The sequence below is a fragment of the Lacerta agilis genome, chromosome 2 (assembly GCF_009819535.1).
Source record: "Lacerta agilis isolate rLacAgi1 chromosome 2, rLacAgi1.pri, whole genome shotgun sequence".
Taxonomy (NCBI): domain Eukaryota; kingdom Metazoa; phylum Chordata; class Lepidosauria; order Squamata; family Lacertidae; genus Lacerta; species Lacerta agilis.
The window spans coordinates 1879178-1890315 of record NC_046313.1 but is presented as its reverse complement, the minus strand read 5'-3'; the positions used below and the strand labels follow the sequence as shown (position 1 = coordinate 1890315).

The window sequence follows — 11138 nt, the reverse complement described above, 5'->3', positions numbered from 1 at the left end:
ATTTTCAACTTGAGGATGTGTAATGGGAGTATTTGATATTATATCTGACTTCTTCATTTAAGATGTGACAGCTTTTTGTTAGTTAACATGTTGTGACATTTAATACTGGACCATTGGGAGAGTTTGAGATCTCAGATTTGATGCCTACCAAAGTCAAATCAAAAAGGCAATGACTGCATCTCTAAAGTGCTCACATTTTGATTTGCCAGTGATGGCTTGAAAGGGATGCCTTTCTGATGGAATACTGCTGGGCAGGCAAGATGGAGCAGAAGGTACTTGACTCCTTAGGCCAGAGGTGACTAACCCCCAGTATGACCTTGCCAATTTATCAAAGGGGAAAGAGGTCCAAACCCGTCAATTTTGGTGGCAATGGAAAAATAAAAATAAAATAAATTAGATACAGTGTTTGGGGGCAGGGTGTGGCGCTGGTTGCCAGGGCTTGCTCAGTTCAAAGTGTGACACTTTGGAAGCAAAACCCCTTTGGCCCAGCTGCATCTTTAACTGCCTCACACCTGATGTCTAGGGCAGGAGGATGTGGCTTGGCCAAAATATCCTAATGGGCCTAAGGGGGAGGCCTGATGGGCCTAATTCAGCCTGTGTGTTTGGGGGTTCCCCACTCTCCTCTGGAGCACTGTGGAAAATTTAATACATGATTACACCCAGCAACCCTAAGGGGGTAATTTATGCATCACCAGGAAAGAAAGACCAAAGGGGACGCAGATTTCCACGATATTTGCAGGCACTTGTTTATATGTAAAGTTGCAATTTTGGAAAGAACTACTAACAAAAATACAATACATCACACCATAATAGGAAAGGCTGTGACCAGGAGACCTATGTATCTGCTGTTTGGTTCACTCTCCAGGTTGTAACTATTGATCGTCACCTACTCACCCTTTTTAGGGTTATTGGACCAGACAACCTCCTTCAAATAGTGGAATGTCTTCTGTCAGCCTTTCAAATATTGTCTTTAAAGGAGGACACTTAACCACCCTAAGCTGCTCAGTGTTGCTTGGAGTGTTGCCATGACAGCTAGGTCAGCCTTTGAGGACCGAGTGACAGATCAGGGGGCTCACTAGAGTACAATTTGCCTGGAGGACATCATCAACCCTGGACCCACCCTCGCTGAGAAATGTTGCTAGCATTCTTGACTCTAGTTTGGCTGCCTGTGAAATTTCTTGGAGGCAGGAACCTCCATTTTATACCAAATTTTGCCTTAGATATAAGGATACGACTAACAGTGGTTCCTAGAGATGGTGGTAGTGTACTGGCTTCAGTGTCGCAAGTGGCATGCCTATGAATACCAGTTGCTAGTTGCTAGGGATCAAAAACGTGGAGGGTGCACCAGTGCATGTCCTCCTTGTGGGCTTTCCATTGGCATCTGGTTGGCAACTGCGAGAACAGGAGGCTCGATGAGATGGACCTCCAGTAAGGCTGTTCTTACATTGGTGGGATAGAAAAGTTTGTTTTCCCCTAGTTGTTGTTTTTAATGGTTTCATTTTTCCATTGACATTCTCCAGGTGTTTTTTCATGAATCCACCTTGAACTGTGCTTTAGGCAAAATGTGGCGTCACCTCTGGCAGAGTATTACTGGAGCATGAATGGTGCTCACTGTCACAGATGAGTTCCAGTCACAAGACCTGTTGCACACTCCATATGACTTAGGCAAACAAACAGACAAAAATGTACAATCGAAAGATGAAAGGCTATGTAGAGCAGCTCCCATACAAACACGGTTGCATCATGCGGACTGCATCTGGCCATTCAGGATGTTTTCATGTTCAGGATCTTGTAGCATCATGGGGAGACCACATAAGCTGTGGCTATGTACTTTTTGCCATTTCCATAGGTGGATTTATCCCAGGTATAAGTCTGGATCCCCAGGTCGTGGCCCCCAATTTTCAGTTGACACCTGAAGAACAGAAGATTGACATTTAATAATCTTGCTACTTGAACCTTCATCTCTTTCCTCTGAACCAGACCACAGTTCCAATCAGAAGTTCCACACTGGGAGAAAACTAGTTCTTATTCAAGTCAGCTTTGCATTGCCACCAACACACTTTCCCTTTCCCTTTTTTATCTAAAAGAACTCTACTAGTGTGTTTTAGGTTTCACTAAGACAAGCTTATATTGTTTGTCTGTTGATGCTAGGTTTATATGCTAAGATCTGTGATAGTAGGTGCTGTATTGTTTTATAAGTGTGTGTGAATAAATCACTGAAGATATACTCTTTCTTGGGTGAACTATCATATTGGCCCCAATATAAGCCGCACCCGAATATAAACTGCATCTTTAAAATTGATGGGGGGGGGGGAGAGAAAAATATACCTGAATATAAGCTGCTCCCTTCCTCGCTGTTCTTGGCTGCATACTGGGGGGGGGGGGACCCTGTGCTATGTTGCCAGCGGCCTTTCCCCTTCCTTCCTCACTCTCTCCCTTCCAGTCTTGGGGGAGAACGGGGACTAACTTTTCATGGTTCGAATTTGGGGAAAAAAGTGAGGCTTATATTCAGGCCAATATGGTAAGAAGTCTTTATAGTCTCTTGGGCTGTCTAAAAGAACCACAGAAGTGGCATAAACTGTGCTCACTAACAATGTATAGAGGAGAGGTTCAGTGCTTTTTTCTGGTGGTACTTAATAGTATGCAGTACCGGCACTTTAAAAAAAAAAAAAAACTTGCGCTCTATCTACCTTTCTATATTGTTAAAACCAAAGAAACAGAGCTGAAATTGGAAAGCGACATCCACTGAGCCTTAAAACAAATCTCCCCTTCTCACTTTTCAAAAAATCATATATTGCTGATTTGGGAACTGGATCTTTAAGAACTTATTTTGCATTTATATTAATGAATTAGGAACTGCAGCTTTAAGAGCTTGAGTTTACTCTCCCCTCCTCCCCCCCTTTCCCTTTCCCTTGCATATCATGGCGGGTTGGGGGGCCACTTATTGTACTTCATGTTGAGTAGCAGCCCCCTTTTATCTAAAAAGCCCACAACACACTGAAGAGGTCTATAGGCACAATAGTCGTGAAGGTCCTGCAAATGCCCTGAAAATGTCATTATACTCACACTTTTCCAGGCCTAGCAATGAAACACAGGGAATAGAGTCCGAATTCTAATTCAGGGCTGCTTCCAATAAAGGCTGTTCCAACCTCCTTGTAAAATCCATCCCAGTTGAACTGCATCCCCAACACATCTGGGTATGACGTCCACTAAACCAGAAAACGAAAGCACCAGAAATTATTAGGGAGGATATTTAAAGACATTGGGGGAGGGAGAAGAATTTTGCAATGTTCAGCTGTGAAAACTCCCCAATTCTGAAGATGTGAGTATTAGTGTTGATGATGGTACACAGGTGGTCTAGCATGCCGCACCTCCAATGTTTGACAGAAGAATACAGGTATGCTTGTTTTGTGAGAGCTGAGGGGTTCATTTTATGGGTAAATGAGGCTAGATGGTTGCAATGTACTCTGCATGAGGTACATGTAAAGTGGGGGGGGGCAGGCTGCTTTTAAAGGTATTTTGGAAATCACTTGGATGCTTGTGGGGGCACGCGGTCCGAGCAGATAACATCTGTAATGTGCCAGCTGCATTGGTTACCTGTTTGTTTCCAGCCTAAAAAGCCCTAAACAATTTGAAACCAGGTTATTTGAAGGACCTGGCACTGCCAAATAGGGCTGGGATTTGTTGTGAAATCTCCATTCCACCTTAAGTTGCAGACGTGTGAGATTGTTACATGTCACATGTCTGTTTACATACCAGCACAGATTGCTGGGAACTTCCAGTTGTGTACAGCTTTTGCTTTTGAGACTCTCTCTCGGAGCAGACAGAGAGACATGTTTTCTTTGTCCTGATTTATGAGTAATAAATTCATAACTTTTTAGTATGCTTCCACAAGTCTCATGCCTATTCTGTTCTCGCCATTGACTCTGCAAATATAGTGTGCTCAGGCTTTGAAGTCTTGAGCCGCTGATTTACATCACACCAGCGATCGGGGGATCATCATGGCTGGAAGGGAATGATCCAGCTGGGGGCTAGCCAGCTGGCTTCCCGACCCCCGAAGGATGCCAACAACGAGGTTATGGGCCCAGATCAATGGCATTTACACCGGAGTAAAGCTGCTGTCGGCTGCTGCAGTGTTCCGGGACTGAGAGAGGTATGTGGGGCATACTTCGAACGCATTGGCAGGAAGGCTTTGAAGGCCGTGCCAGGTAAACGGCTGTCTACTGCCAGGCTATGCTGAGGAGGGCTGAAGTGTGGCACACTGTGACAGATGCTCCACCAGCTCTTGTAACAGCCACGTTGGTCTGCTGCTGATTCTAAGGCCATGGGCCTCCTGTCTGTGTCTCCAGAGGAACTGATAACACTGGCTGGCAAGACGACCGCATGTCAGATGTCATTATGTATCCTGACCCCAGGTGGCAGTGTAAGGCAGTATTTTGTGGAAAGGCACCTCCATATGTAGCACTTTGTTGTGTATTGCTATATATCAGGCACATAGCTGTTAGAACAGGGAGACTAGGAATAGGCAGCAGAGGCTGGTATATTAGGGCAAATGGGCACTGCCCCACCAATATTTGTTTCCGTGGCACTAAAATAAATTTTCTAAAATGCTTGAGCTATGCGTGGTTCTGCTATGTGTTTACATGGCTATGTGTTAATTTGTACATAACATGACAAAGTAATAAAAATGAGTAAAAAAAAATGTTTGTAGTCATTGAGGTAGGAGTGTGTGTCTCATTTTAGCTGTTATGCAAAATTTCTGGATTTTTTTAAAAAAACGGAACTTTCATTCTCCAAGATGCCTGGAAGATGCCTAAAGTCTGGAAGACTGTAGCCATTCCCAATGATACTCACCGGACCATCATAGTTGTAGCTGAAATAGTTAATTATACCCTGTTTCTCCAGCAGATAGAAACGAATCCAGTTGTGGAATCCAGATACTTTTCCTTTCTTAACTTCCCCTAAAAAGTAAAGAACATTTTCCATGAATGGCTAGTAAATCCTGCTACCACTAAATATGGGCATTGTAAGTTTACTTCCAAGTGATGAGAACAACAAAAGGAAAATATCTATCTATCTATCTATCTATCTGCAGCAATGGATGTTGTGGTTGGGCTGCACCGTTCAGCCAACCTGGTTGCCAGTGTGGTGTAGTGGTTAAAAGCGGTAGACTCGTTATCTGGGGAACCGGGTTCGCGTCTCCACTCTTCCACATGCAGCTGCTGGGTGACCTTGGGCTAGTCACACTTCTCTGAAGTCTCTCAGCCCCACTCACCTCACAGTGGGAAAGGAGAATGTTAGCCGCTTTGAGACTCCTTCGGGTAGTGAAAAGCGGGATATCAAATCCAAAATCATCTTCTTCTCTTCTTCAGAGGTGTGAAGTGGCAATGAAGTCACTGCAGTGCAAATGTGCACATTGACATTGCCACTGCCTTGCCCCTCTCCATCCCAGTAAGCAGCAGCAGTGCAGCTGGAGGGAACCCAGAGGAGTGGTGCAAGCTGCCCTGTGGTCTAGTACTGTATATATTAATGTCAGTTTGAGTCTTCCTGTGCAAATGTTCATGTAGCCAAAACCACAGAGAAGGCTGGTAGATTCAAGCTAATGGTGCCACCCTGTTTCTAGACCTGACTACTACATGTTGTTGTGACATCATCATGTGCTTCTTAATTGTTTAAAGGTAAAGGTACCCCTGACCATTAGGTCCAGTCACTCATCTTGCTCTATAGGCTGAGGGAGCCGGTGTTTGTCCACAGACAGCTTCCAGGTCATGTGGCCAGCATGACTAAGCCACTTCTGGCGAACCAGAGCAGCGCATGAAAATGCCATTTACCTTCCCGCTGGAGCGGTACCTATTTATCTACTTGCACTTGATGTGCTTTTGAACTGCTAGGTGGGCAGGAGATGGGACCAAACAACGGGAGCTCACCCCGTTGCGGGGATTTGAACCGCTGACCTTCTGACTGGCAAGCCCTAGGCTCTGTGGGTTAGACCACAGCACCACCTGTGTCCCTTTAATTCTTTAGAGTAATTCAAAATAGAAACTTTATCAAGTTTAAAAAATGGTGTCAAAACATCAGCAGATGGGGCAAACAACAGCTGCAAATAATTGGAGGTGAGGAATTGCATGAAACTGTGGAAGGTAGAGGTTTGTTGGTTTTTATGGGTGTACCTATAAACACATGTTCAAAACCACTGGAGTCATGCTCATCTTTGCCCCTGGAATAAAGGCCAAACCATATCTCCTTAAGGTCAGCAACAAACTCTGCCTCTGTGCCATAACGATCTAGGAAAGAGATGGGGAGTGAAAGACAAAAGGCATTAATTTCTCACTCAAATGAACCAAAATAAAATATCCCAAAGAAATCCTATATCTTCCCTTTAATGTTCTGCATAGCTTGGGGGAAGCAATGGCTACCAACTGTGTTTTCTAATGATGTGACACTCTGCAGAAAAAGTCGTGTTTGAATGAAAGCCAGACTTTGCACTAAAATGCTTAAACTGTCAGAACTTCTACCCCAAGAATCTTGTACAATATCAAGGAAAGAGAGGAATATACAATTGAGAGAATAGGTACAGGAGGGTTTTGTGCAATGATGTTGCACTTATCATCCAACAGGCACTGCCACTACCCACCCCAGCACACAAACATACGGTACCTTAGATAAAAACAACAGCCACATAAAATAGCAGGGAAAAGCTCTCCAAAATATATTAAGAATTATTTATTTATTCCTTTTTTATATCACCCTTTATCCATAGACCTTGGGGCAGTTCACAACATAGAAATACAAGATAGAAACACAAACTACGTAATAAAAGCAATTGCAACCAACAGATCTCCCTCCCCTCCCACCTCCTCCCACAAACGCATTTAAAAGGATGTCAATCAGCCAAAGGCCTGGTTGAAGAGGAACATTTGTGGCTGATGCCTAAAGGTGTATAACAAGGAGCCAGGTGAGCCTCCCTGGGGAGAACATTCCACAAATTGAAAAGGCCTTGGGGGGAATGTCTTTACCTGGAAAGGGTTTCTCCGGGGCAGCCCTGTTTAGGGAAGCTTTTAATGTTTAACGGATTATTGTATTTTAATATTTTGTTGGAAACTGCCCAGAGTGGCTGGGGAAACCCATAATTAATTAACCCCATAACGGGTGCTACTATCAAAAAGGCCCTTAAATTCAGTTGTATAGGTCAAGAGTAACCAACTCCAGAAGTTTGGACTATAATACCCATAAGCCCCAGGTAGTCTGGGCTGATGGGAGTGGTAGTCAACAACACCTGGAGGGACCACAGGGGCTATGCTGGCAGGGACCTTATTCTGAAGAAAGACTTACGTTTGTTGTGCAGGAATTTGTAAAGCAGTTTCATCACCTCTGTCTTCATGACCTCATTCAGGAAGTTATCCTGCTCCTTCAGTTGCTCAGCAGTGAATTCTTCCCCTGTCCCTACACTTTTATGATAATTATCCAGCAGCTTAATGAAACTGGCATAAGTAGGCTTGGAGAAGAGCTTTTCCTGGTTGACGTAGCTGAAGAGCCTGCAAACACACACAAAAATACCTGCTATGAAGACGACCTTTTTTGTTCTTACGGGGTCCCCAGCTAAACACTCTGCTGAGGTTAGGAGCCGAAGCACACAGAAATGGAATGTTTCCTATTAAAATGCCCTCTGCCTGGACTGTACCACTTCAGGGACCCCACAACTGAACACTGCCTTGTATTAAAAAGAAACACAGAAACAACTTTCTAGAAATACAAATCTAGCATGTGGGGACTAGTGTCATGGACTGGCTGGATGCAAAGGAACCAGCTGGGTAATCCCCAAGAGAAGAAGGCTCAGAGCCCAAGTGGTGGTGGGACAACGATGAGTGGGCAGCACTGGCGGAGGAAGAGGAGTGCGGGGGGAGCGCACCGCCCCCGGCAGCGCGGTCCCGGTGGGGTGCCATCGCAGCTGCCCCCTCTGCCCGCGCTGAACACCACGTCCCTGCAGGCAGCTTGCCCCACCCCCAGGATGCATGTCACGCCGCTGCGGGTGGCGCTCCCCGCCCTGGGACACGCGCCAGCCCTGCCCCCGCCTGCTCTCCACCCTCCGGTGCCAGAGCATGAAGTTCCGCCACTGTTGGGCAGATGGAGAAGAGAGAGAAGACTGGGAAGAGGACTAGCACCATGTACTGCTTCTATTCATTTGAAGGAATCATAGAACAGAAATGAAAATTTAGCATGGGTGTGCCTTTGAGGCATCTGTCTAATTTAAAACTGTACTTCCAGTACAGTTCAGCAAAAACATTGGAAGTAACTTAATGTCTCCAATCACTGAGGTCTGTCACTCAAATCATTAGGAAATGAAATGGAAGATGAAATTTCAGATAGATGTGAACTTTGGTGAAATATTAAAATCTAAATGCCTGGTGTGCTCTGGTCCATGGGGTCACGAAGAGTCGGACACGACTGAACGACTAAAGAACAACAACAATTTTTATTACAGGAAGTAAATCTTAAAGTCTTGTTGTTTTAACTGTGTATTTTGCACAGTACTTTTGTGCCCCTTAAGACTTTCTCCCAGGAAAGTGAGCATAGGATTGCAGCCTAAGGGTTCCATCCTCTGCTTGAGATCCACCATCTGATGCGATGCAGATTCAGTGGGAACTCCATTGATACAGGTGGAACTTTAGATATGCCACCAGAATGAAATTTCACTGGTAGAACAGCCTGTGAAACACTCCGCTGACTGAGCTGTTCTACTGTCAAAGATACCTTAGCAGAATGGCCACGATTGGGTGGAATTTTTGACGAGACCCATGTGGCACAGGGGAAGAGCTATTTCAGCAACATAGATGCAGTGTATTCCCCTTTCCAGGACAGCTGGTGTTTAGGATTGCTTTGTCATTCTGCAATCCTATGCATGCTGATCCGGGATAATGCCTCAACGAACACTGTGACACTTCCAAGTAAAAATGGACAGGATTAAGCTGCATGCTAGGAAAAATTGCTTGAGATTTCCCACCTTTGTTTCAGTAATCAGTATTACTCATGTGCATGTTGTAGCATTAAAGAAAATAGGAAGGCTGATACCCGGCATTCTAAAAAGTATCATTGTTTTTTGGCTGTAACTCAAGTCTTGCTTCCAAAGTAGTAATGTACAAAAGCCCAGTAAAAGGAAATTGTTGTTGTTTGGTCGTTTAGTCATGTCCGACTCTTCGTGACCCCATGGACCAGAGCATGCCAGGCACTCCTGTCTTCCACTGCCTCCTGCAGTTTGGTCAGACTTGTGTTGGTAGCTTCAAGAACACTTTGAGTAAAAGGTTCAGTTACAGGTGGGTAGCCGTGTTGGTCTGCCATAGTCAAAACAAAATCGAAAATTCTTTCTAGTAGCACCTTTGAGACCAACTGAGTTTGTTCCTGGTATGAGCTTTCGTGTGCATGCACACTTGTGCATGCACACGAAAGCTCATACCAGGAACAAACTCAGTTGGTCTCTAAGGTGCTACTAGAAAGAATTTTCGATTTTGTTTTGAGTAAAAGGAATAGTCTCCCCTTAAAAATTGTAAATTGAATATCCACTTGCAATTAATGACTGATTTTTTTAGATTTTGGATGTCCACATGCAATGAGAATTCTCATTGAGAATTCCCACCTTTGCTTTAAACACTAAAATGCTAAATAGATTCCACCCTCCTCCTCCTTTGAAACCTGTTTCCTGTAGCTGAGACGCAACCAGTTGAGCATCATCTACATTTACATTGTTGTGTTTCAGCTTGGCAGTGCAGGAGGCCATTCAGGGCACTCAGGTGAAAACCGAGAGCGAGCGAGCAATCAAGAGACAGAGAGAGCTGCAGCTGTGGGTTGCAACTGTTTAAAAGTGCAACTCAAGAGCTCGGTATCTTTCCACTTCCTGCTAACCCGGAGGCACGCCGTGCAGGTAGGAGACGTGGGTCCAATAGGATGGGATGGGAGTTGGGAATTTGCAGAGAGGGAGGTGGTTGAAATAAACATTTTAATGGGCTACTTTGATGCGGGGATTTTTGTTTTGTTTTGTTTTTTGCTGGTTTTAGCAAAAAGGCTTTATTTATTAAGTTACTTAAAAAGACAGAATTTAATAATCTTGCTAATTGTTAAACTGTAAGGCTCTTTAATATAAAGTACATTTCAAAGTAGGGTCGTTGGAATTGCAGACTGGGGGTTTCGGACGCGCAAAGGGATTCTTCCGCCGTGGTGTGTGGCGGGGAGGGGAAGGCTGCTCTGGTTATCCAAACTGAACGTAGTAGTAATTTGGTTGCATTTTACAAAGCACTTCAGGGCGGTTCAGACGCTTCCTTCGAGAAAGCTCCCCTGCCCGTTAAATCTTCCTAATAGCCTTGTGAGGTGGGCTCGTTCCTATGTTTGTAGCAAATGGTCTTGAAAGCAGGGTTTTGGAATAATCTTGCTAATTGTTAAACTGTAAGGCTCTTTAGAAAAAAAAGAGTACATTGTAAACTAGGGTTGTTGGAATTGCAGACTGGGGGTTTCGGACGTGCAAAGGGATTCTTCCGGCATGGTGTGTGGCAGGGATGGAAGGCTGCTCTGGTTATCCAAACTGAACGTAGTAGTAAGCTAGCCACCCGTCGGGAGAACACACCCACATGTTGGAGGGATTCTGAATAACCTTCCCCAACATTGTGAGGATGGACTTTCGCGTCTGATAGACATTTGCTATACCATCTTCATCATTATATTGAACATTTATGGCACTTTGTATTTATGCACTTTCTATTAGCACTTTGATGATTCAAAGCATATATAGGTTTGCCTTTGATGGAATATTTATAAACGCCCTTTGCATTATGATATTGTCAGATTAGCTTTCATATTTATGCAATTCCTCCAGTGATTTACACGGTTTTGTATATTTTTTGAGAGACATAGTAGTAATTTGGCTGCATTTTACAAAGCACTTCAGGGTGGTTCAGACACTTCCTTTGAGAAAGCTTCCCTGCCTGTGAAATCTTCATTAATAGCCTTGTGAGGTGGGCTCGTTCCTATGTTTGTAGCAAATGGTCTTGAAAGCAGGGTTTTGGAAGCAAGTGGCAGTTTACTAAGATGCTGAGATGTTGGATAATTTGCATTTTGCTGCCTATAAAACTTTATTGGTCTGCGTTAATTTT

General features: G+C 44.3%; 1 protein-coding gene across 1 annotated transcript in view; it reads right to left on the bottom strand.

The window, feature by feature from the left end:
• Positions 1–730: 730 nt before the first annotated feature.
• Positions 731–11138, bottom strand: part of ENDOU (endonuclease, poly(U) specific) — a 32808-nt gene continuing 22400 nt past the window's right edge. Inside the window, exons 5-9 of the mRNA XM_033136850.1 lie at positions 7333–7535; positions 6171–6284; positions 4855–4961; positions 3067–3209; positions 731–1912 (exon numbers count right to left, since the gene is read on the bottom strand). Coding sequence (XP_032992741.1) covers positions 1798–1912; positions 3067–3209; positions 4855–4961; positions 6171–6284; positions 7333–7535 — 682 coding nt within the window. The 3' untranslated portion in view covers positions 731–1797. The remainder of the gene's footprint in view (positions 1913–3066; positions 3210–4854; positions 4962–6170; positions 6285–7332; positions 7536–11138) is intronic.